The 27,191-nt window shown below is 36.1% G+C and overlaps 3 protein-coding genes across 7 annotated transcripts in view; 2 read left to right on the top strand and 1 right to left on the bottom strand.

Moving 5' to 3' along the window:
* Nucleotides 1-9,825, top strand: part of ARL13B (ADP ribosylation factor like GTPase 13B) — a 79,318-nt gene extending 69,493 nt beyond the window's left edge. For 2 of the 5 annotated variants that reach the window (XM_065913827.1, XM_065913823.1), the window contains 2 exons: nucleotides 226-294; nucleotides 7,858-9,824. In XM_065913827.1, coding sequence (XP_065769899.1) covers nucleotides 226-294; nucleotides 7,858-7,934 — 146 coding nt within the window. In that variant the 3' untranslated portion in view covers nucleotides 7,935-9,824. Of the gene's footprint in view, nucleotides 1-225; nucleotides 295-7,857 lie in introns of all 5 variants that reach the window. The other 3 variants (XM_065913824.1, XM_065913825.1, XM_065913826.1) reach the window with 3 other exon arrangements.
* Nucleotides 1-15,849, bottom strand: part of STX19 (syntaxin 19) — a 46,054-nt gene extending 30,205 nt beyond the window's left edge. Inside the window, exon 1 of the mRNA XM_065913828.1 lies at nucleotides 15,621-15,849. Coding sequence (XP_065769900.1) covers nucleotides 15,621-15,773 — 153 coding nt within the window. The 5' untranslated portion in view covers nucleotides 15,774-15,849. The remainder of the gene's footprint in view (nucleotides 1-15,620) is intronic.
* NSUN3 (NOP2/Sun RNA methyltransferase 3) overlaps nucleotides 15,727-27,191 on the top strand; it is a 56,345-nt gene continuing 44,880 nt past the window's right edge. Inside the window, exons 1-3 of the mRNA XM_065913832.1 lie at nucleotides 15,727-15,851; nucleotides 16,660-16,769; nucleotides 24,878-25,221. Of these exons, the coding sequence (XP_065769904.1) occupies nucleotides 15,837-15,851; nucleotides 16,660-16,769; nucleotides 24,878-25,221 (469 nt within the window). The 5' untranslated portion in view covers nucleotides 15,727-15,836. The remainder of the gene's footprint in view (nucleotides 15,852-16,659; nucleotides 16,770-24,877; nucleotides 25,222-27,191) is intronic.

Raw genomic sequence — 27,191 nt, 5'->3', positions numbered from 1 at the left:
TTAACTAAAGGGAAACAAAAACTTAAAGCAAGTATTACCAACCTAAAATTACATTCTAAAACAGAAACCATTTAAAATGGGTTTGTGGTTATTTGGTACTGTGTCATTCAATATGTATGAACTGACATTGAAGTTGTATACATTCCTGTCAAGAGAGGGATCCTCGTAACAGACCTAAAGAGATATTGTTTAACAGTGTTTTTAAATGTCTTTCTTTTTCTTCAGTTGGCTGGGGAACCCCCAAAGTCACTAGACTTCCAAAACTTGAGCCTCTTGGTGAAACACGTCATAATGGTAATGCCAAAGGATCAGTTTTCAAATATCTATACATATCACGTTCATTTTTCTTTACCTCATTACTTCAATAAACTTTTACTTTGGGGAGCCTTTCAAATCCACAACCATCCTTTTTCATTTTACTTCACTTTCATTTATGTAATTTTTTATTCTTAACTGCCCTTTGCCTCAATATAGTTTGATTTAACATTTATCTTAAAAAACAGAAGTAAAGACATCATAGCTTGTGTTTATCCATTATATATTAATATAAATAGTTGTAAAAGAGAATGATTTTAAGGCAGCTTAAATATGAGACAGTACAGTTATGGTGTTTAAAACTTCATTGTCCTATATATGCTCACATACTCAATGATGCATGCATGCTAAGTCACTTTAGTCGTGTCCGACTCTTTGCAACCCCGTGGACTGTAACCTGCCAGGTTACTCTGTCCATGGAATTCTTCAGGCGAGAATACTGGAGTGGGTAGCCATTCGCTTCTCCAGGGGATCTTCCCAACCCAGGGATTAAACCCACATCTCTTACGTCTCCTGCATCGGCAGGAATGTTCTATACTACTGGCGCCACCTGGGAGGCCCCAGTGATGGTGAAAGTGAAGTCGCTCAGTCGTGTCCGACTCTTTTGTGACCCCCATGGACTGTAGCCTACCAGGCTCCTCCATCCATGGGATTTTCTAGGCAAGAGTCCTGGAGTGGGTTGCCATTTCCTTCTCCAGGGAATCTTCCCGACCCGGGGATCGAACCCTGGTCTCTCGCATGGCAGGCAGACTCTACCATCTGAGCCACCAGGGGATCCGTAATTGCTCTTTCTCTGCTTCTAAGGATACTCAGCTGCTGAAATTACAATAAAGTAAAGAGTAACACAGTTTGTAAGATTAGAAACCAAATCAGTAAACCAAGTAAAGTTCAGCTTAGTAAAAGTGAAGTTGCTCAGTCGTGTCCAACTCTTTGCGACCCCATGGACTGTAGCCTGCCAGGCTTCTCCGCCCATGGAGATTTTCCAGGCAAGAATACTGGAGTGGGTTGCCATTTCCTTCTCCAGGAGATCTTCCTGACCCAGGGATTGAACCCATGTGTCCCGCATTGTAGGCAGACGCTTTACCATCTGAACCACCAGGGCAGTTAACTAAAGTCTTCACTGAATCAAGAAAACACTTTTTTGGATGAAATTAACATAAGGTATAGTACAGCCAGTATAGGATTTAAGAGTTCCGCCTGGAAACTTGAAGAAGGACAGTGGGGAATACAGAGCTGCCTTTACAACAGGCAGAAGTTCTGATTTCTAACATGCAAAAGGATGATTTATACATATAGAATTGTAGTTCAATAAAATTCATCAAGAACATCTCATTTCCTTTTTGATAACTCTGTTTACCTAATCTTGGTTTCCTAAGAAGATCCATTTACTAGAAAAGAAAAATTCAGAAGTTTAATCTTTCAAAAAGCATTATATATAATTTGAAATTATAGCAAACTATATAAACTATTTTATTCAAAAAGTATTTAAATTTAAATGTGCTAGTTGCTTTCCTTTTCTGAATACTGTATCAATAATGAAATATTTCTTCATAATCATTCAGTTCAGTTCAGCCGCTCAGTCGTGTCCGACTCTTTGCTATCTCATGGCCTGCAGCATGCCAGGCTTCCCCGTCCATCACTAACTCCCGGAGCTTGCTCAAGCTCACGTCTGTCGAGTTGGTGATGCTGTCCAACCGTCCATCCTCTGTCATCTGCTTCTCCTGCCTTTGGTCTTTCCCAGAATCAGAGTCTTTTCCAATGAGTCAGTTCTTCGCATCAGGTGGCCAAAGTATTGGATCTTCAACTTCAGCATCAGTCCTTCCAATGAATATTCAGAACTGATTTCTTTTAAGATTGTCTGGTTTGATAACTTTGCAATGAAAATTAGAAAATTTTTTTAATTTCTAAAGACAGAAGGTTCGTCCTTCAACTTCAAAATAACAGTGAAGTCACATGTCTTTTTGGTGCTAACTTTACATTATGATGTTTTCGTTGACTATGATAGATTAGTTCCTGTTTGTCTATATTTTGAAATTGTATGTGTTAGAATATATTATCAGCTTAAATATTCACTATGTTGTTAGAAACAATTAGGTAGTGCTAATGTATGCGTATATAAATATATATACATGTGTACATGTGTGAGAAGAGTTAATAAGCAGAAGAAATAAACTAGTCAAAGATGAAGAGGTGGGAAAACACATTGCTTAATTAGGAAAATAGTATGAAGTTACTTGTAACTAGATCTTAGGTTCACGTAGGTGGAACAGGTAAGAAATAGGAAGTTTAAAGTTATAGAGAGATACTAAAACTAGAATTATGGCTTATAGCCAGATTGTTTAGGGCCTCACATGTATATTTTTAAGATGTCTAGACTTGCTAAGTTTACAAGAGACAATATGCATTTTTAACAGGAAATAGTATTACAAGAGTCATTATTTAGGAAAGTAATTTTTGTCACTGTGTATAGACTAAATTGTGCCCATACCTGAGGTTAGGATCCCAGTTAGAAGCTATTGCAGTGGTCAGAGTGAGACGTGAAGAATGGAAACTGGAATGGAGAATGAAAAGTGTGTTGAGAGAATATTGAAGCTATAAGTTCCATATGAAGGATGAGTGTATGGGATAAAAGAAGAGAGGAACAGAACATTATTTGGCTGAAGGGGCTAGAAGGTTGGTGCTATCTCTAACGCTGACAATATATGAGGAGAAAGGAAACTTGCTTTGGAGGTGTCTGTAGGCTCATCTATTTGGAAATGTCCATATATCAGTGCAAATAAGATTCTGGAACTCTGGAGAACGGGGACTCGGGTGGGTGGAAGGGTATGTAGGTAGTTTTTGTTTTGTTTTTCAGCTGTCATCATATAATAGAAATGCTTTGTCCCTAATAGATGTATATTTGTTTACTGAATGAATGCAGTTGAAGGAATGATAGTTTCCTGTTTCTGAGGGAAAGTATGTAAAATAAGGAGAAAAGAATGGTAGCATCTGGGGGAACATTAGTTAAAACCAACTAAAAAAGAGGTTGAAAATGGGCTAATAAGAAGGTTGTTTTTTGTTTTTGTTTTTCTTTGCTCTCCTATATTTTTTAAATTAGAACTCCTAGAAAAGGATTATAATGAATTAGTTAAATTTTAAGACCACTGTTATTCTAACATATCAGTTAATTTTAAGTAGATCAATAAATTTAACTTCTCAAAGCAGAGAATTAAACATTCTAACTTCACAAGTTTTAAAATATCTTCATTATTTTTTTCTCATAAATTTTAAGTCAAAGTATACCTTGTATAGCTAAGAAAAAGTATGATCAACTCTGTTTTCATTATGGAGAAGAAAGTCGGCATAATGAATTTAAACTTGTAATTAAAAAGTTTAAATTAGTTTTTAGTATTTGTTGTGAGATTTTTGTTTGCGATGCTGATAGTTGCCAATTTTATCATCACATCCTCTTCTTTTTCCTAACTGTATTAATATATATTTATTTGAATGTGGTTAATGGGAAGTAGACAACAGACATATAATGAGCAAAGGGAAATAATTAAGTTAACTGAATTTGGGTTTGCTACTTAAAATTTATTGATATGAAAAATAATTTTTTATAGTCAAATTAGGAATTAAGGCAGATTTTTATTTATTCTTTGATTATAGACATTGATTCCTTGATGGCAATTCAGTTTTACTTTTCTAATTGCTTTATTTTCTGTAAACCTCACTCTGGGTAATATGTAAGACTTGCATTCAGAGAATACACTTAAAAACTGAATCTATATTCACTTTGTAAATACTCTTAATCCATACTTCATAAACGTTACGCATTATGAGAAATAAACATTCTGTTGGCCAAAAATGCCAAGTATAAAACTAAAGAATATTTTCAAATCTTAAAATATGAATGAAGATTATATTTTGTATGTTAAGTTTGAAGCCCTTTATTAAAATGGGTATCAATTAATTTGGTCATATCAGTTGGTCAGTATGGTCAACTTATATCCCCTATAGTTAAGACAATAAGAAATCTGTTTTGTATAGAATGATATAATTTTCTGGCAATGATATAATACAGAATCAACTGCAATTGATACTTCTTGTCACGTGTATGTGATTTGGGTACTTTTCAATTCTAGAAGTAAAACATAATATTCATTCTGGTTTAATCATGAGTTCTGTGATGTGTCAAAATTCTCATTAATTTTGAAAGCAAGAAATTAGAAAAGGCATGCTTTAAATTTATCAAAATAATTGTACCTTATAATTTTATTAATAGTAGTACTAATAACTGTATACTATGTCCCTGGCATATTGATAAGCACTTTTAAGTACATTATCTCATTTTAATTCTTCTAATAGCCTTGTCAGATGGGCAGTTTTGTGTGTGAGAATCCTACACCCAAGCTCATATAGCTATAAATGACACACAATTTGAAGTTAGGTCTGTTCAGCTTTGAAATCCATACTTCTAATTCATTTTATTAACATTGTTATATTAAGATTTGTTAGAGCATCATGGCAGCTTAGTAGTTGCTTTAAATTTATAGTTGCTTGAACAATCATTTTCTCCTAGTTTTTTTTTTAAGGAGAGAATATACAGTTTATTTAAAATTTTTTTCAGTAATGACATAATTGTGGCAAATTTAGCACTGTCTGTGGTGCACTGGTAGAGGCTGCATACTGATGACACAAGAGCGCCTCTCATTGTTGAACCAGATTGATGCTCAAAATGAAGTAGGGTGTGCATGATGTTGGGAGGTCTCATTATTGGTGATGCTGACCTTCATCATTTGAATAAGGTGATATTTGCCACATTGTAAAATGTTACTATTTTCTTTGTAATTAGTAAATATCACTGAAGTGATACTTTGAGATTATACAAATATTCTGTTCTCCACAAACTTTAGCTTCTGTTTCAGCATCTGTCATTGGATTGTGTGTGCAATAATTTTTACTGTGGTATTTGCCTAATTGTAATTTTCTGTTACTCTTTCCTTCATTGAAATTTATTCAATTTAATTATTTTATTTTTTATTTTTTCCTTCCAGTTTTATTGGAATATAATCTAAAGCAAGCACTGTATAAGTTTAAAGTGTATAGCGTAATGTTTTGACTTACATACATCATGAAATGGTTGCCACAGTAAATTTAGTAAATGAAATGCATCATCTCATACAGATTAAAAAGGAAAAAAAAAAGAAAAAAATTTTTTTCCTTGTGATGAGAACTCTTAGGATTTATTCTTTTAACAACTTTCATATATAACATACAGCAGTGTTAATCATGTAATTATATTAATAATGTTTTACATTACATTCCTAGTACTTATTTTATAACTGGAAGTTTGTACCTTTTGACCACCTTAATCACCAAAGATACAAAGATTATTACTGACTGTATTCCCCACTCTGTACATTTCATCCCTGTGACTCATTTATTTTGTAACTGGAAACTTGTACCTGTTAATTTCCCTCACCTATTTCACTCATTCCTGCACCCCAGCTGCTGCCTTGCCATCCCTCTCCTTTGTCCAGCAACCGTCTGTCTGTTCTCTATCTGACTCTGTTGCTGTTTTGTTTGTTGTTTTGTTTTTTGTTTGTTTTTTAGATTCCACAGATAAGTAAAATTATACACTATTTGTCTTTCTTTGACTTATTTCACTTACCATGATACTAAGTCCATCCATGTTGTTGAGAATAGTAAGAGTTCCTTGTTTTTTATGGCTTAATTATTGTGTGTGTGTGTGTGTGTGTGTGTGTGTGTGTGTATCACAACTTTATCCATTCCTCTGTTGAAGGGCACTTAGTTTGCTTCCATATCTTGGCTATTGGGAATAATGCTGTAATGAATATAGGGGTGCATATATCTTTTTAAATTAGTATTTTTGTTTTCTTTGGAAAAATACCCAGAAGTAGAATTGCGGGATTGTACGGTAGTTCTGTTTTTAATTTTTAGAGGAATCTCCATATAGTTTTGCATAGTGGCGGCTGCTGTGCTGTTTACATTCCTACCAACAGTGCATGAGGTTTCCTTTTCTTCACATCTTCACCAGTGTTTGTTATTTGTGTTGTTTTTGATGATAGCTATTCCAGCAGGTGTGAGGTGATACCTTATTGTGGCCTTGATTTGCATTTCCTTGATGATTAGTGATGTTGAACATCTTTTCATGTGTCTGTTGGCCATCTGTCTGTTTTCTTTGGAATAAAGTCTTTTCAGATCTTCTAGCCCACTTTTTAAATTTTTTATTTTTTTTGGATATTGAGTTGTATTAGTTCTTTGTGTGGTTTGGATATTAACTCCTCACTGGATGTATTATTTGCAAGTATCTCCTCCCATTCAGTAGGCTCTTCTTTTGTTGATAGTTTTCTTGCTGTGTGAAAACTTTTTAGTTTGATATAGCCCCACTTTTTGACTTTTCCTTTGTTTCTCTTGATTGAGGAGACACACCTAAAAAATATTAAGACCAATGTCAAAGTGTGTACTGCCTATGTTTTCTTATAGGATTTTTATGGTTTTGGATTTTATGTTTAGTCATTTAAGGTTTCTGTTTGTATACAGTGTGAGAAAGTGATCCAGTCTGATTATTTTGCACATGACTCTCCAGTTTCCCCAAGACCACGTATTGTCTTTTCTCCACTATACATTCTTGCCTCCTTTGTCATAGACTTTTGTTAGTGGCAGCCTTAGAGTTTGCAATATACATTTGCAACTAATCTAATTTTGCAAGCTGTTTTCTAGGGCATGTTCTTGCATGAGGTGCTAGTATCTATTTAAGACCTCCTTAGGCCACTTGGCCAGACAAAATGGATGCTGAGGCAGCAATATTATGGAGCTGCTTAGCTGAACTCTGGCACGAGAGAAACTGGAAATGGGCCCCTTAATTCATTTTTAATATATTTATTTCAAGTGACCTTGAACAGCTTTGCTTCTAGAATAATTTTTGGGGAATAGGCCAGAAAAACTGAAGTTTCCTTATGCTATTAAAATTTATAAACCAATTTATGATAATTAAGGGTTAGGAACCTATTAGGAAGTACAAATTAAGACTGTTTTTGTATCAAATATGCCCTATCAATGAACTATACTGAAGTATCATTGTAAAATACTCCTAATACCAGAACACTAAGATAATTAGTTTTTCTTACCAAATTCTTAGAAGTAATAAACATTGGATAAGAACATGGATTGTACAAATACTGATTTTATCAGGGCTTTGTCAACAGGTTCCAGTAGTTTTGGATGTTTGTTATTTGTTTTGTTCTGATGTGAATCCTTACTTGGAAATAATATATATATTAGGTGCAGCTTTATATTAAATCAGTAGAGATTAATTTATAACCTTGAGTTAAAAATTTGCCCTAGTGGTTGTTTTTTGAATTTATTCAAGTTTTTTCCAATTCAGACTTTTTTCCCCAATCTGCCCTACGCATTGCTTCACTTACAAGGTCAGAGTTTCTTACTCTTTTAAAGGTGTTGGTTGGAAATAAATGAATTGTGTCAGAAATCTTGATTTACCATAACAATACGTATTTTTGGTATACCTTCTTTACATAGATTTCTATGGAAAGCCACTGCCTCCCGTGGCTGTGCGACAGAGACCTAACAGTGACGCTCACGATGTCGTCTCATAACCGGGTCACATGGATGTGCTCTCTTCACATCAGCAAGATGAACTGCAGGGCCTTCTTTCTCAGCAGGGGAAAACCTTGAACATCGATGACTGGGCAAGATAGCCATAACAATATCAGTGAGCCAAAGACCTGACTGTTCTGATCATTGCTTACTTATCCATGGTCTTCATGGTTTAAAAAAAAAGACCAGCAAGTGGGATGAGCGTTTGGAACAAGTTAGCAAGAGTTAGTGTTGACTCTGCTTTATACATCCCCACTCATGGGTGTATTCATGAAGGAAAACCTGTTCAGAAAAAGAGCCAATGGACTCTGTACACTTTCTTTACTATTTAATAGTCTTTATTTCTTTATTTTAAATGTTTGTAAGATATATGTGCATGGAAAGGGGATTCTTGAGAATTTATAACCTCAATTTTTAACTTTTTATATTTTTCTAGAAATTTTGTTTAAGGATTTTAATTACTATGATATTGACTGTGCACTTTTCTATAGATGGTTTGTTTCAACTGTGTCTGGAAAATGGAATTGATTTACTTGACAGACATGAACTATACAAACGAGATATATTTATATGGTTTGAAGTATGTTTTATAATAGTATTGTCCTTTAAGTATACATCTTAATTTGACCTTAAGATACTTTTAAAATAGAGTCTCAGATTTTTATTTTACCAAATTTTGTTATTTGAAACCACTAATTACTTGAATGTTTGTTGCTGTTTGTTTTCTTTGATGACATTCCCAATAAATGAAAGACACTTGCAATTCCTTTTGACTTAAATGCTTTCTAAGTTAATAGAAATGTTTTATGAGATGCTATTAAAAGTCCCAGTAAACCCCTCTTTCAAAAATTAAATCTTTTCAGAAATCAAGGTGCTCCTTCTCACTCCTTGTTCTGTCAGAAGTTTTAGTAACTCTTGTAGGTTATTCTACCTCTTTTGTGTCTTGAAATTAAAGGCAGAAAGACCAAGAAAGCTACTATAGTCCAAAACTTTATTTTATAAGTGGGAAATGCTTGGGTACTAACAAAATAAGAATAAATGTTGGTTTAAGTTACATTTATAAAGAAACAATTCCAAAATAATTAATTTAAAATAGTAGTACTTCCCTTGCACTGAAGAATGGCATCTATGTGTTCTGTCTTCCAACTGGCGTTGAGACAAACTTTCAGATATTTTTTGAATAATAGATTAAAATGTTTAATTAAAAGCATCCATATAATCAAGGTGAAAATACTCTAAACAGAAATCACCTTGTTAAAACTGGCAAGTCAGTTTGGCAACTTATAACAGATATATATATATATACTGATATCTGACAATAAAATGATTAAGCATGTCTAAGGCAGTTTAATACAATTATTTACTTTAAAAATTTTCATTTTGAGCATCATATGCAGTTTTTTTGAGTTTTGTACATGGAACTTAACTAGTGCACTGAGTAGAAAGCATTCTACTTCAGATACAAAATTCATAACAACCCAAATTCGATAGGTGGCTGAAGTGTACAGAAAAATAACACAAGAAGACATAATGTAAATTTTATATTGGCTTTTAGAGCAAAAACTGGCTTGTATATCTTCTTGGTTCCTTTTTTGTAAGATTTACATTAGTTCATTTTTTAAAACCTGAACTCATACTTTTGCATTTTTACTATTCATCTTGTTTGAGAATACATATATCTGTAAAATTTTTGTATCCTACCAGTGATTAGTGTATAGTAATTACTGAATTCATTTAATAAAAATAAATGAAGATCATTTTTAAGATTTTGAAATTAAATATATGGTAAAATAGAACATTTTATATATCTCAAAAATTAATTTGTATTCTTAATACGTTCTAAAAATATTTTTAGTTTTGTAAATCCACATGACTTTTAACAAGTAAAATGCTTATTTTGTTATATGCTGCATTTTCATTCTTAATCACTATGAATTATGACATTTTCACACAATAAAAATAGCTTGTATCACTATGTTGTTTTGTTTTTCATTTGAGAAACTTAAATGATTTCTTTTTGGTAATAAAGGATTTTTAAAAGTATGATTGTTGACATTTTAAGTTGAGAAATTAAAATAATACATTTTTTTGTTTTTCATTAAAAACTTTTTTCTCTGCATACATTTTTATATATGTGAGACAAACATTAAAGACTGAAAAACAACATCGTATTGCCTTATGATTCTAGATGACTCAAGGTCTGTCTCTTGAGATACAACTATTATCCAAAAGATACAGCTTCACTTACTTGGAGGATAATTCTGTATACCTTTTATGTGTAAAATATATAACATATATACAATTTTGTAGGTCGTCGCTATGAGTATAAAATAGTGTTTTATACTATTTCTAGAAACAACAGTAGAAAAAAATGTTGAAAAATGCTAAACTATTTTAGCTATTGTTTGTGTTTTCCTCAGTTTTTCAAATTAGGTTTTTTAATTTGTCTTTTATAATGGAGTAAGCAAATTCATAATTTTGTAAAAATTAAATGCCATGTTTTCTGCAGGTTTAAGATTAAATGCTTTATAAGTGCCAAATTATAGAATAGAATTCACCTAATTTGTAAACATTGCACACAGCCATGAAATTAAAAGATGCTTGCTCCTTGGGAGAAAAGCTATGACAAACCTAGATAGCACATTAAAAAGTAGAGACATTACTTTGCCAACATAGGTCCATCCAGTCAAAGCCATGGTTTTTCCAGTAGTCATGTAGGGATGTGAGAATTGGACTATAAAGAAAGCTGAGTGCCGAAGAAATGATGCTTTAGACCTGTGGTGTTGGAGAAGACTCTCGAGAGTCCCTTGAACAGCAAGGAGATCCAACCGGTCCATCCTAAAGGAGATCAGTCCTGAATATTCACTGGAAGGACTGATGATGAAGCTGAAGCTCCAATATTTTGGCCATCTGATGGGAAGAGCTGACTCATTAGAAAAGACCCTGATGATGAGAATGATTGAAGGCAGGAAGAGAAGGGGACAACACAGGATCAGATGGTTGGATGGCATTGCCGACTCAATGGACATGAGTTTGAATAAGCTCCACGAATTGGTGATGGACAGGGAAGCCTGGCATGCTGAGGTCCATGGGGTCACAAGGAGTTGGACACAACTGAGCAACTGAACTGAATTTGTAAAACTTCCTGTGAATAGTTGAGGCTCATTCAGCATTAGAATATGCCATTACATTTGAGGCTGATAATCTTAACTAGTATTCTTTTACTATGGCAATATTTTATTTTATTTGCTACTTGGTTCTATTTGCTATGCTTTTTGTATTATTCAGTTTCTCCCATTAAAGAAATACTATTCCTGCAGATGGCAAAAGCTTATACAAAAATGACACTGCCTATGCAAATAAAGCTGTAGATTATATATCTTGTTATCTTTTGCTTTGCCACTTAAATTTTTCTCTAACTGAAGTATACTTTGCAGCTGAGATTCTGCTGATACCCTCTAGTTTATCAAGAAATATATGCCAGTATATCCAAAAAATAAATTCATATATTTCAAAGCTTATATTAAAACTGCTTTAAATTATCAAAATAGTAATAATCCATTGTCTTTGTGGAAACATAATAGAAGTCTTTTTTTTTTAATAGTAAATCAGAAATGAATTTTTTTTTATTGAATGGGAGTTTATGTTAAACGGAAAATAGGAAAAGAATCATTTGTCAGGTTACAGCAGGAGTTGTGAATTCCTTTTGCCTAATGATGAGAAAACAACTTCTGTCCCGGGTATATGATCCAGTGATCTCCAAATTTTATACATCCTTTTCAGTAAACACTTTTGGTATACAGTAAATAAGAAGTTACTGTATTAGTTTGCTAGGACTGCCAGAACAAAGAGTACCACAGACTGGGTGACTTAAACAATAGACATCTATTTTCTCATAGCTCTGAAGCCTGGAAGTCCAAGATCAAGATGTTGGCAACCTTGTCTGAAACCTTTCTTGGCTCACCTGGCCGCCTCCTCCCTGGGTCTTCACATGGTCTTTTCTCTGTGTGCATTTGCTGTTAGTGGCTCAGAGTGCCCAAATTTCCTCTTTTATAAGGACCCCAATCAATTCGATTAGGACCCCCCCTAAAGGACTCCCTTTAACTTAATCACTTCTGAAAAGGCCCTATTTCCAAACAGTCACATTCTGAGGTAATGGATGGGAGAGGGCAGGGGAGGGGAGAGTTAGGGCTTCAACATGAGGAATTTTCAGGGGAAAAGTTTCAGCCCTTAATTATGTACATGTTCTCCTGTATTTTGTATATATGCCCTCCTAACTTTTTTTAAAGATTAGAAAAAAAGTTAAATACCAGTTACTATATTCACTTCCCAGCTCCAGAGGATTATTGTCAGCTGTAGTTTGTAGACACCACTTTGGAGGGCTGTTATTAAAAAAGTATACAGAGTGAAGTAAGCCAGAAAGATAAAGAACATTACAGCATACTAACACATATATATGGAATTTAGAAAGATGGTAATGATAACCCTATATGCAAAACAGAAAAAGATACACAGAAGTACAGAACAGAATTTTGGACTCTGTGGGAGAAGGTGAGGGTGGGATGTTTCAAAAGAACAGCATGTATATTATCTATGGTGAAACAGATCACTAGCCCAGGTGAGATGCATGAGACGAGTGCTCGGGCCTGGTGGGCTGGGAGGACCCAGAGGAGTCGGGTGGAGAGGGAGGTGGGAGGGGGGATCGGGATGGGGAATACGTGTAACTCTATGGCTGATTCATGTCAATGTATGACAAAACCCACTGAAATATTGTGAAGTAATTGGCCTCCAACTAATAAAATAAAATTAAAAAAAAAAGAATAAATGATGTAATAAACAAGAAATTAAGGCATGGTTTTTGAACCAGAAAAAAATAAAAAATAAATAAAAAATAAAAAAAAAAGTGAGAGCCTCAGCTGAGTACTAAACTGAAGTCCAAGATTGCCTCGCCTGTAACTATGTTCTCTTGCGTTGATGGTAAGTTTCTCTGTTGTGTTTTTCTGCTATTCAATTTAAGAAGCTAACACTCTTGATATCAGATTGTTTTACTTACAAACCCTGTCATTACCTTTTTGATGAATAAACCTAAACATGAAGTACTGTCAGAGGTGTTTTATATAAATATGAAAATTCATAGTTTATTCTGAAACACTTCTTAAATAACCTCACAATAAAATTGCATAGGTATGTAGAAATTATTTTCTTGTATAGCAGTAAGTCCTTATATTCTTAAGCTGCTTCAGTCTTTATCATAATAATAGCAATTTTAAAACCTTAGTACAATTTCTGGTGTTTGTGTCAGCTTACTCTCATGTCAGCTGCTTCTCTCGTGTTTGCAAAAACAAATCTGCCTCTAACAGTTTCTCTTCTTAAAACTAAGTGTAGAACTTTGTTTATTCTCCAGTAGCTATTTGGTATCAGGTAAGGGAAATCCATTAATATTTTTACGATACTGATATTGATTCTAAGAGATTAGCAGGTCAAATGAGAAAGGTCAAACTAAAGAAAAAAGGGAGAAAGAAACTGAAGCAGCTCCCCTCTGTGAGAAGAAATTTCCAAGCAGTGGAATCAGTTACAAATAATTGCATACAAATTTAAAATATTTTCATGTTTAAAATCATGATTGTAAGAAAAATTGGAAAAGTACTTGAAAATGTGATATGGTTAATAGCTCTAATATAAAGGTAAATATAAATAGCACTAAGACAGCTCCTGATAAATGGATATGAGTAGGTAATTTACAACAGAAATATAGTATTAAGATTTTAAAATTACCAGACTAAGGACATAATTGAAAATTACAAGATTATCAGACATGCAAAGATCATGAAAAAAAGCCTATCAGTAAGATAATAAGTATGTTAACCTACATACTTTCAAATACTATGCAACTTCTAGAAATTATGTACTGTATATGAAGAATTTTTAATTAAAAATGCTTATAAAAACGGTACAATCTTATATTTTTAGCAAACTTGAAAATGCATAAAATTAGAGAAACACACCAAAATGTTAATAGTGATTACCTCTAGTGGCATTATGCATGATTTTCATTCTCATAGGCTTAAAAATTTTTTTTTCAATAAAAATCAGAAAACAATTATGCTAAAGAAGAAGTTACAAAACAATATAATAACATGACCTCTTTCCAAGCATAACATATCCCCTTTCCCTTAAAGAAAAATAGTATATATGATTTCTACCTTCTTAAAAGTTTTTTATATGTTACATTGCAATTATACTACTACCACATTGATTCATTAAATGCAACCATCTGTAAGACGTACAGAAAAAAATAAACTATATGAAATCTCTTAGAGGCTTAGGTACGCTAATGACTTTTCTGTAAACTTTCAATAAAATGATGCATTTAATCACCTCCTTAATACTGTACTTTTTTTACACCAAATCTAAATTCATTTTTAGATTATTGGATAACTTGTTTAAATAAATATATTAAGCTTCAAATCACAATAGAGGTAGTGAAATTTATCTTTTTACATGGTCTTAAGATTTGCACTTATAGTATATACTTAAGACTGATATTTTGAGCATCAAGGGTCTCAAAATGATGATGCTCATTAAATATTAGGCACTACCTTAGCACTTTCTCTGATAAATTGCTAATTGATATTACAAGGGAACAACTAAAGAGTAACACTAAAAGAGAAAATAAATTGCTATTCCTATCAGAATGGGTGTGATCCTTTCCAGAGAACCAGTAACACTTCCCCTAGTAAAAGTGGGTGAGGAGGTTCATTTTTTAGGGTGTTAGAATGTAAGGTCATTTTGTTAGTCAGCATTTGGTATCAGACCTTGGTGATAATCACTAAGATCAAGATAGTGAATAAAATACACAGTAGCAGCTAACATTTGGGTGTTAACTGTTTCTTAATCTCTATGCTAAACGTTTTACCTGTGTATTTAAATCAACTTAATCCTTTATCTCTCCCTGAGAGATTATTCCACTGAGCCATCTCTAGGAAACGTGTAACAAATTTTTTTCATCATATCCGTCCTTTTATCTTGAGTCCTGAATATCTGGGCTAATGGGAACCTTCAGATTTGGTATATTAGCAGTAGCTATCCTCGCCTCTGAGAACATCTTAAAGCAACGATCATACAACAAGCTGACTTATTAGAAAAAACACCTGATTCTGGAAAAGATTAAAGGTAGCAGGAGAAGGGGACAACAGAGGAAGAGATGATCGGATGGCATCACCGACTCAATGGACAAGAGTTTGAGTAAACTGGAGTTGTGATGGACAGGGAATCCTGGAGAGCTGCAGTCCATGGGGTCGCAGAGTCAGACACGATTGAGCGATTGCACAACAACAGTGACAAACACTTCCATTCTTTTTCTGAACTTCAAATACAGGGCAGAGTGAGGCGTGGTTTCTGAAGATCCTCTGCCCAAGGCTCCGCCCAGGGGCTCCGGCCACGCCCCCGGAGTAGGTAGGCACTGCCTCCTCCACCCCCGTATTGAAGTAACTTTGCTCTTGCCCCTCGCTGGACACGTCGTGTCCGACTCTTTGTGACCCCATGGATTTTAGCCTGCCAGGCTTCTCTGTCCATGGAATTCACCGGGCAAGATTACTGGAGTGGGTTGCCATCCCCTTTTCCAGAGGGTCCTCCCGACCCAGGGATTGAACCTAGGCATTCCGCACCGCAGGCGGAGGCTTTACTTTCTGAGCCACCAGGGAAAGCCTCGCGGGACCTGGATCTTTTAATAGGCGAGATTTCATAACTCGGGTAAAGCAGAATCTCGCGAGAAGTCGAACCGGAAACGTGAGGGATGGGAGAGAATTCCGGCGAAAATCGGAAGACGGGTTGTTCATTTGGTTCCTGCAAGCTTTAGATACCCGGTGGAATTGATTTCTTGTTTGGTCTCTCCTGACGGGATGGTGTTGACCTTGGTGAGGGCTGGGACCCAGCCGCGTGCCTGAGCCAGAAGCATTACCGACCGATGACGTTGCGAGGGAGGTGGCTGGGATGCGGGCAACTTGGTGATCTCCGGCTTTCTTTAGCTTCAGTCCAAAACCCTAGACTAATGCTCAGTGTTTTGACGCTTGCTCTTGAGCGTTCTCTGTTTTCTCCCAAGACTCACCTCCGCCGCAAGTAAGCGGTCTGCACTGTAGCCTGCAGGCTTTAATATCCTTTCAACTTTGAGCGGAATGCAGGATCTTGGAAGGCTGAAACTGTCCTTGTCCCCGTGTTATGCTGGGAGATTAGAAGAATGTCTGTTACATAATTGGCCTTCGATAAACTCTTTGGATGAGTAAATGAGATAAAGCTGCAGCGAAGTTTCCATAGGAAACTAACTTTTCTTCTAAATGCACTTTATTTTGGAATAATTTTACATTTACAAAACGATTGCTAATACAGACTCCCCACGTGCTTTTTCCTGCTTTCCCCTGATGTTAACAGCTAGAGTGGCTTATTTAGATTAATTTTGTTCTTTTGACACACATTCATATGTTAGCACCACAATTCCACTTCACCTTTTGCCTTACATTTGAGCAATCATTTGGAGAAACGTTTTTTATAAGTAGATAGAGTATGATAATATTGTTTTGTTACGTATGAGGTATAGCTCCTATCTTAACTGGTAATTATGAGGGGGGAGAAAAAGGTGTTATCTTAAGAAAAAAGACTGTGCTAGTAATGTTGAAATTCAATACATTTGTAATAGAGTGTGTCAGCATACCTTTCTTATCATCATAGCTGAAAGCAAAACCAGAGAGGAAGCTTGCAAAACAGATTTGCAAAGTTGTATTGGATCATTTTGAAAAGCAGTATTCCAAAGAACTTGGAGATGCGTGGAATACAGTAAGGTTAGTATAATTCATCTTTTGATGCTTTATGAAAGGACAAGAAATAAACCCTTCTGGGATAGGGGTACTGTGAAGATAAAAGTTTAAACCTGGCTACCATTTCTTGCTGTAGCTTCAGAAAAGAAGAAAGAGGAGGAAATAGCTTGAATCATAGGAAGATGGAAAAGGGAGAAAGAAAAGTTAGTAGTCATAATTTTGTTATAAGCAAACATTGTTATACCTTGCCCTGATTAACTGCTTTAATCTTTGAAGCAGGACTGCCCACCAGTCTGACAAAATTAATTATACTGTAACGAAAAAGTTTTTAAACTTCTGAGGATATTTGACTAGTTTCTGAAAATTCAGGAGATAACGCAACAAATCTTTAAAGCCATCACTGCTTTATCTTGGCTAAAGTCACTTTGTTTGGTAATCATGTTTCTTCTGTATGTCTTTAACTTTATGTTTTGAACATACATGCCTATGCACGCACACACACACACAAATTATTTAAATGTTTTGTAGAAAACAGAAATGAGAAATAATTCAGTGCATAGACAAGAAGTTTGATTTGTATGTTCAGTGAGTTTTGCATTTGGTCAGTATGTTACTCAATGGGTTCTTTAACATTGAGTGTCTGATGCACTATACCATACCCTGTGAAACAGTAAGACAGTCCCCATGTCCAGGTTTCTGACAGTCTGGTATTCATAGGAGAGGAGGAGCATGATTAAAACTATATAAACTGCTAATTCTATAAGTATCCCAATAGAAGTAGGCAGGAGTACCTAGTCCCACGTAACAAGGCCTGATGGTGACAGCAAAGACCTGAGGAGAAGCCAGGTCTTGGTAAGTTGACAAAGTCTGAGATGGTTCTGAAGTAATTTTAGACAAATTGTTTTAGAAACTTGTAAATACTGTAGCTCGAAAATGTAGTTTCTAGTTGGAGATTTTTTTCAAAACTCGAGTTTTTAAATGAGCGTCTTCTGTCACAGAGAAGAAAAGAGGGATGAATAGTGAAGTGTGTAATTAGTTCATGAGGTTTTCAGTATGCAGAGTTAACTCAGATAGAATAGCCCCATAACCAGACATCTACAGCATGCTTATTATGTTCCAGGCAATACTACCTTTATTTGATGCTTGGAAGAAACCTCCCAGGTTTCCTACTTTTCAAGTAGGGAACTGCACACAGTTTATTACAATTTGCCCAGGTTCACTCAGCTACTAAGTGTCAGAACTAGGGTTTGTTCTAGAGACTAGGGTTTCAATTTGCCTCTCTGGTTCACAAACTCCTACTGGTCACCCCTATTCTATATGCCTCTCATACCTTGGATGTAATTAGGCATAAATGGATGATTAAAAAAAAATTTCAAGAGGTGTATTGTCTTCAGACAACAGTAATCTGGCTACTCAGACCCTGTAATGAGTTATTTTTATGTTTAATGTGCTCAGACAGATTTATAAATTATTACTTGACCCTAACCAAAATGAGCAGTGAACCTCAAATCCATTTGATTAGCCATGGCTTCTGCTTCATCTACCTTTTTGTTGGGTTTTCATGGTAATTTACGTTTTGCATAAACATGTGCTAAATTTGCCGTAAGCAAAATAAAGGCTTTCTCTGCTTAGAAAGTAGCCTGAGCATGGAGCATGGCATGGGGAAAGAACAGAAGGGTTTTTGTTTTTTAACTATTTATTTCCAAGACATAATATTGTGCTTGCAGAGTCTGTGTACTTTCAGGGGAAGGAGAGTGGGTTCTTGTGCTATCTAGAAAGCTAATAATTTGCTCAGTATTTTTAGTTATAGTAGTGGGGAAGATTTAGTGTTTAATTTTATTGCTCTGCAAAAATCTTTCTTGCCGTCATCCTCTGAGCAGCCCTTTGAAGTTGAATTTACCCTGATTCAGGTTTTGCCTTCTTACCTACATGCTCTTCAGGTGAGCCCATTCATGTCGCGTCTTTAAAGGGCCCTCAGTATGCTGTCATCTGTGGTGCAGCCCTTCCGTGGAAGGGAAGCAGGAAACAATGTCAAGAAAGAGTAGGAGACAGTCAGCTCATTATTAAAATCTCTGCAGACTAAAAATAAAGTGGCTCAAGAACATATCTTGATGGACATCTGTGAATTGGTTATTTCTGGATTTCTAAACCAGACTTTTTAAATGACTGTATGAGCGCTCTCTAGTGGGCAATAACAGCAGTAAAACAGAAGGGATTTCTTTATTTTAACCATGAACTCTTTTTGTGGGTTCTATAATCTGTGCAGTTACACAGAACTAAGCAATGGTACTTAGCAATGTGCAGATAAGATAATTTTTTATCCTCATCGTTAGATAGAATGGAGAATAGAATAGTAAAGAAAAGAAAATCACAGAAAAGTTGAAAATTATGTTATGTAACAGGCATTGTCCAAATAATACGCAATTTTCAAGGGATATGTGAGCACAGGCAAGTTATTGTAATCGACTTCCAGATGCTCAGCTTTCATATATGCTCTTTCAGAAGATTACTCTGCTTCCCTTGATTAAGGGAGTGCTTATTCCTCTTTCCCAACCTGTCCTACAATTGTCTTTGTCCCACTTTACAAAAAAGGTCTCACTTTCACTATCCTGATTCTTCCACAGTGCATTCCCTCCAGGGTGTCAAAAATCCCTCTCCAAGAAACTATGGGACTGCTAGTGTAAATGACTACTACCAGATTCTTTGACAGGTCAGATGGTCTTCCAAGTTTTGCTTTTAGCAAAAGTAAAGGACTTGCAATTGAGCTGTTAGCTAACAAATCATTTAAAATCTTTCTGAAGATATTTAATTTAGTGAGTGGAGATCATAACAGAAAATATTTAAACATAAGGGAGACATTGCTTTAACAAAATGTATTTAATTCTCATTTACTTATTTAATTGAAGGTTTTTCTTACCCCTTCTAAAAACATAAAATAGGAATTGATGCTAACCCTGGTCATTATTTGTTGTTGTTATTTAGTTGCTCAGTTGTGTCTCGACTCTTTTGAAACCCCTGAACTGCATCCCACCAGGCTTCTCTGTGGGATTTTCCAGTCCAGAATACTGGAGTGGATTGCCATTTCCTTCTCCATGGGATCTTCCTGACCCAGGGATTGAACCCACATCTCCTGTATTGCAGGTAGATTCTTTACCACTGAGCCACCACAGAAATTGATGTTGAACCCTGATCATTATAGCACTAGGTAATATTCATTCCTGGATGCATCTAGTTTCATTAAGGGAGCCATTTCCTATGAAGTTTTTCTTTTTATGTTTATTTTTTCTTTTTTTTCTTTTTATGTTTAGAAGGAAAGTGAAAGTTGCTCAGTTGTGGCCGACTCTTTGCGACGCCATGGGCTATATAGTCTTATTCTCCAGGCCAGAATACTGGAGTGGGTAGCCTTTCTCTTCTCCAGGGAATCTTCCCAACCCAGGGACTGAATCCAGGTTTCCTTCATTGCAGGCAGATTCTTTACCAGTTGAGCCACAGGGAAGCCCCTTTTTATGTATAGATAATTATCAAATATATAAGTTATATTGATCAATTTTGTACTAATAATTTTATTGATAACTACTCTGAAGCTACTATTTTAACACTTAGAACTTTAAGGCTACAATGAAAACAAATTTAGTATATACACATGTGTCTGTGAGTGTGTGTGTGTGAGAGAGAGAGAAATACGATAGGGTAATAAAGATTAAAATCACAAAATTATATCAGGACTTAAAGTTATAAAACTTATATGGGGAAATAGAATATAAAGAAAAGGGAAAGGAAGAGTGTAAAATTTCCACCTGTTCGGGAAGAGTCAGTCCATGAATTTTTAAATGGACAATGATGGGTTTTAAACTCACTCGGGTATTTAGGTTCTGCAGGATAGATTTTAAAAAGTAGTGTAATTTATATTTTAAAATGTCAATTTTTACAGTGTGCTGAAAGCTACATCCTTAAACATATGGTGAAGATTTTGATATCAATTTGAAATGTTGCAGAGGGTACAGAGTTTTTTTTTTCCAAAATGACACCAGTGGATATACTAGCAAAGCATTTGCAGGTCACTAATCTTCTAGGCCCCAGTTCTGCTGATTGTTGATGTAGTTGAACTCCTGGCTTGGAGACCAGTAAGTGAAGCCGCTTCAGAATCTTGAGAGGAGGCCTGAAATGCGGCATCTGGCCAGTGTCTCCTTAAGTCTTCTAGTATATGCTCCCTCCACTGTCTGCTGGGCAACTTGCCCATCCATCAGAGCTTTCAAAATGAGTAGGCTCCGGGGCATCATCCCACCAGTGCAGGCACTGGAGGGTGTGTGTCGGGGGGAGGGAGGGAGGAGGAAGTTACCAGCAGGTGGTGCCAGGGAGAGCTGAGGTCCACATTAATACAGGGCTTTGCTTTCTCAGGGTTGGTTAAGTGCCACCCTGAGCAACCTTAGCAGTCCCATCATTGGATTGATGCTGTAGCAGCTCCTCAAGGGCCACTTAAGTCCAGCTGTTCCCACTGTTCAGAGACAAGAGGCTCTTGCGAGAGGCGGGCCTCTGGCCAGTCGGTAAGGTTTGGAGAAGGGCTTCCCTTCCTCTTCCCGTCGTGTACCACTTGCGCTGCAGCACTGCGGCCTCACGCTCCTATTAGACTTTAAAGCCTGGGGATTTGAATCAGAGACTTCTGCTTCAATAGTGATGTGACCTTGGAAGTTGCCAAATCTCTGAAAACCTCCGTTAGCCTGCCCTCTAAAATAAGCATAATAGCTGCCCCTCACAAAAGGCACAGAGTAAGCATCTGGTCAGTAATCTTTGTTATTAATAGTGTCTGGGTGAGGTGGAGCCAGTGGATTGGATTGTAGGTACAGAGGCTTCCCTGGAGAGAGAACGCCTAATAGCAGGCAGGACAGCTAGCCAGGCTGCAGGTTGGTGAGAGAGGAAAGGTCATTTTCGTGCAGAGGGGCCAGTTAATGCTAAGATTGTTAAAGACTATAAAGAAAACTTGCTCCAGGAAATTCAGGCAGTTCAGTTGGCTGGGTATAGATTAGGAGGGATCAGAAAATTGGTTTGTTCTGAAGAAGGGATTATTTTATCTAGCTGTTAGAGAATGAGATAGGATTAATTTCTGAAGATTCCGCCACGCCCTGCTGGCAGTGCATGTTTCTAGATCTAATGAGGCTGTCCCCTCTTAAAGTCTTTCAGTGACTTCTCATCTATAGGAACTTAAAATTTATAAGATAAAATTTTCAAACTTGATAATCTTAGACTTGTCCCGTGTAAGCTTCTGCCACACTGGACTACTTTTAATTCCCCAAATGCACTGTTCTCCATCATGCCTTGGTGCCTGTACGCACGCTATGGCGTTTGCCTTGGAACTTGTATTCTCTTTTCATCCTGCGGCTAATTCCTCATCCTTTAAGATTTAGCATATTGGATAGTGTACAAGAATCTACAGTGTTCCTGAACTAACAGTCCTTGCATACAATAAGGTGAAATAAAATTTGCAAGATTAATAACCTTTGCTAAGAGATCTGAAAGAAACTGTGAATAAATGGAGAAACATACTGTGATGAAAGAGTGAAGACAATAAACATGTTAATTCTCCCCAAATTTAGTATATTTAATACAATCCTAGTCAAAGTTTTTGTCCATCTAAATCAGTTCAGTAGCTCAGTCATGTTCAACTGTTTGTGACCCCATGAACTACAGCACGCCAGGCTTCCCTGTCCATCACCAACTCCCGGAGTTTACCCAAACTCATGTCCATCGAGTCGGTGATGCCATCTAACCATCTCATCCTCTGTCATCCCCTTCTCCTCCTGCCTTGAATATTTCCCAGCATCAGGGTCTTTTCCAATGAGTCAATTCAGGTGGCCAAAGTATTGGAGTTTCAGTTCAGCATCAGTCCTTCCAATGAATATTCAGGACTGACTTCCTTTAGGGTGGACTGGTTTGATCTCCTTGCTGCGGAGATCCAGCAGTCCACCCTAAAGAAAATCTGTCTAAATATATCTATACAAATATTTTATAAAATATTTTTAACTGACCAATTGCTTTTCATGTTCATGTGAGATAATAAACATTGTAAAAGAGCTTTGGAAATTATGAAGGAAAAAATTAGATTTTTCTGCCAGATGTTAACCAATTGGAAGTGTTTAAAGCCAGATGAAAGTGTATAAAGCCAATTAAAAGTGCCCTGCCAGATGTTAACCAATTGGAAGTGTGTAAAGCCAATTGTTAACTAAGGGATGGACCCATGATGTAAACCAAGCCTCTCCAGTCTGTATTAATAAAATTGTACTTCTGAGCATTATTTCCCTGTTACTTTGTCAACAAAGGTCTGTCTAGTCAAGGCTGTGGTTTTTCCAGTGGTCATGTATGGATGTGAGAGTTGGACTATAAAGAAAGCTGAGCACTGAAGAATTGATAGTTTTGAGCTGTGGTGTTGGAGAAGACTGTTGAGAGTCCCTTGGACTGCAAGGAGATCCAAGCAGTACATCCTAAAGGAGATCAGTCCTGGGTGTTCATTGGAAGGACTGATGCTGAAGCTGAAACTCCAATACTTTGGCCACCTGATGCGAAGAGCTGACTCATTGGAAAAGACCCTGATAATGGGAAAGACTGAGGGCAGGAGATGAGGATGAGACAGAGGATGAGACAGGATAGACTGGCGACAGAGGATGAGATGGTTGGATGGCATCACGGACTTGATGGACATAGGTTTGGGTGGACTGGGAGTTGGTGATGGACAGGGAGGCCTGGCGTGCTGCAGTCCATGGGGTTGCAAAGAGTCAGACACGACTGAGCGACTGAACTGATTTGAACTGAACATGACTCAAAACTCTGGGTCGATACTCAGCCAGTTTGGAGGGTATAATTAGGATGGACTGACATAAGGTTACAACAATAGATTTCCTTTTAGGGTCCCTTTTAATTCAGTGGTTCCCGAAGTGTGGTCTGTGGATCAGCAGCATTAATGTCACCTGAGGACTTAACTAGAACGACAACAGGAAACCCCAGGTGGGGCCCAGCGGTCTCTTACAGTCACTAGATGCTAGTGACTAGTTAAAGTTCATGAAGCACGCTTTTAAAGAAAGAGGTTGTCATCCCCCGGTATAGCTGAAATGCTGGGCTTCTGTGATGCACTATCATAGTAAGAGGTAGTAATAAGAGAGAGCAATTTCACATATTAGCCTCAATTGAAATTCACATGGCATTCTTCCAGTCGCAGGTGTTACATTTCAATCCAGCCATTCCTCACATAGGCAACACCAGGGTGAGTAGCAGCTGGAATTTATTTAATTGACCATGGTTAATGAGGCTCCCAAATAACTCAGCTGGAAAGGTCAGCTCGTAAATAAATTAAATATTTCCTGCTGTATCATTTGTCAGTTGATGTGAACTTGTGATTGTCAAGAGATCTAACTGTTGGACTGAATAAAAAATTAGGAAGGTACATCTGCTGGGGAGGTGGGGGTAGGGAAAACCTGCACCATCAGTTCATAAGTGAGTTTTAAATCATGCTTGGTTTTGTATCCTCTGAGCCACTGATCGCCTCATTAGCTCTGTTACTGTAGTGTTCACTGTAGTTAGCTTTCCATACTTTTATCTTCATGAGAGGAAAACTTGAATACTTACTCTTTTGAACAGCCTTTAATGATAGTACTTTTCCCTTCAAAATTAAGACTCAGGTTTTAAATTTTTTCTTAAACACTTCCTTGTGCAAAGAGTGATAGACTAAAGTCTTATTTTGATGGATTTTGAAGTATGCTAAAGACAGGTCATGTTTTTTTTTCGCAAGATAATGTGCAGGGAAGGTCAGGACTGAGAAGCAAATGAGGCATTCCTCTTCAGTGCAGATTTTAAGGGGCCCCTAAAACTCAGGAACCAAGATAAATACTGTTTTAGTGACCAAAACTGATACCAGAGAAAAAACCCACGATGAACAAAATATCAGAGTTTTAAAAACAGGATCATAACAGTGCTGTGTTGAGCTATATGGGAGCCTGAGGCAAAAGAAAAAGTCATTCTGGCTCCTGGTTCTGAAAATCATAGGTAAATAAAGCGTAAGACTAGGACCTCGTTCCCTGACTTCGTATCAAATTGTATTACCGTGTATAATTTTAATACCCCTTTGTTTATCTTTTTCTCCCTAGGGACATACTAACATCTCCATCTTGTTGGCAATATGCTGTTCTTCTTAACAGATTCAATTACCCTTTTGAACTGGAAAAGGATTTACATCTGAAGGGCTATCACTCACTCTTTCAAGGATCTTTACCCTACTATCCTAAATCAATGAAATGTTACCTTAGCAGAACTCCTCACAGAATGCCTTCAGAAAGACACAAAATTGGAAACCTAAAAAAATACTATCTCCTGAATGCCGCCTCCCTTCTCCCAGTACTGGCTCTGGAATTGAAGGATGGGGAGAAGGTTCTGGATCTGTGTGCCGCCCCTGGAGGCAAATCTCTAGCTCTGCTGCAGTGCGCTTATCCAGGTAATGTACTGTTCTTCCCATAATTGACAACTTTTAAATGTTCACATGTTACAGAATACTTTTAGAATATGCGGGGAGAAATGTAAGATTGAATTTTCAGACTTTGAAAGCCTGAAAACCGAGACAGTGTGGAGAAGAGTAGAAGTTTTACTGAGAAAATAGTGTAAATAACCTTTTTTTTTCCCCTTTTTTTTAACATTATACAGCTACTTAATCCTTACAGGTAATTGGGAAACTACAACAAAACTACAACATTTTGTGAACATGAATCTTTCAGATAATATGAAACCTGCTGGGCTAATGACAAAGATTTTTAAAGTTTTATTGTTGCTTTTACACTTGAGAGTCTTATATTGATGTCCTAGCTATACTTTTATGCAACAAAAACATATACATTTAAACTCATTTTTTGTATTATTGGACCATAATGTTGTAAGAGAGTTCTGTCCAATAGGAATATGACATGAAGTATATATATAATTTAATGTTTTTGAGCATTCTCATTAATATAAGAAACAAGTGAAATTAATTTTAATAATACACTGTAACCTAATACATTCAAAATATTTGAACATGTAATCAAAATAGAAATTATCAATGAGATATTTGCATTCTCTTTCTTACAGTCTTTGAAATTGGTGTGCATTTTACACATAGGGTACAATTTTAATTTGGATTAGTCTCATTTCAAGTGCTCACAGCCTCATGTAGCAAGTGGGTATAGTATTGGATAGTGCAGTTCTAAAGATTTTAAAAGTTCTTTTGAAAGGACTTATCATTGCTATTATTAGTACTACAAAAATGATGAGATACATGTAAAATACATTTATATATATATTTGTTAAAAGTAATGCACTCATTGCAAATTCTTTTCTTAATGAGACAATGGGACTTTTAAACTATTACTTCAGGTTTCCCTGGATGAAAACTACTTACGGCTAGATGAGACAAAGTTCAGCCTCAGTTCTGTCTGGTTTCTGTTTGATAGTTTTGTTTTTATAAGTGTAAGTGCTCTTCACAGAGATGAAAAGATGAAATGGTGAGAGTTGTGTTATAGTAATCTCACTAGTTCTTTAAACTCCTGAATTATAACCCTAATCACAGATCTCGTTCACTAAGCATTATTTTAATCATCTACTATATAAACACTCTATGTAAACCAGTGTAAGAACTGTGTAAACACCCGGTCTGCTTTTGATTTTGAAGAAGACAAAGAATTGGAAACCAGTTTTAAATGACTGTGTTGCATCATCAGGAGACTCATTCCCTTTCTCAGCCAAAGCGCTAGTGTGCTGAACCGCCTTTGTTTGGAGGGCTCCGGGGGCTTCTGTGCTCCGGCACAGCTTGCTGTAATAAGACTCTGGATGGGTGGGAAGTGTGCTCCTCATTTATAAAATTGTTGAAGAGCTAGGAGTAGCCTCGACCAGAGGTGTTCTCCTGTTTTAAGAAGCCGATGATCTGAAAGTTGATTCCTTTGAGACTATCTAAGCCTGCTTATCCCTTAAAAGTTGTTATGTATCCCCAGGGCTTACATATCCTAGTTTGAGAACTGCTAATATATATATCTTCCTTTGAGAGCATTTCTGTTGAAATAGTTTATAAACATTTTTATGAGAACTCTGAATCCAGTTGTACTAGGCATTGATACAAGTATACCAGTTAACTGTATATTTTAGGTGAAAACATACTGTGTGTTTTCAAATTGTGGTTAAAACTGTTATTGAAGCTTGCTGTATTTTTTTTTTTTTTGGTAAGAAATCACAACAAAAGAGATTATTTTGTAAGTTTATTTTATTATTTTTATAATTCGAGATGAAAATGAAATTTTATGGAATCATGTGTTATAAGGAGTATTTGTTATCACTTTTACCCTCTATTCTTTGATTGCATGCTTATTTTGTTTGTTACGTCAGTCTTGAATATAGAATTTTTAGTATTGTGAAAAATGGAAGAGAAATGCCAAATTTGGG

Source organism: Muntiacus reevesi, chromosome 21 (genome assembly GCF_963930625.1).
Source record: "Muntiacus reevesi chromosome 21, mMunRee1.1, whole genome shotgun sequence".
Classification (NCBI taxonomy): Eukaryota; Metazoa; Chordata; class Mammalia; order Artiodactyla; family Cervidae; genus Muntiacus; species Muntiacus reevesi.
This window is presented reverse-complemented; position numbering and strand designations above follow the sequence as displayed.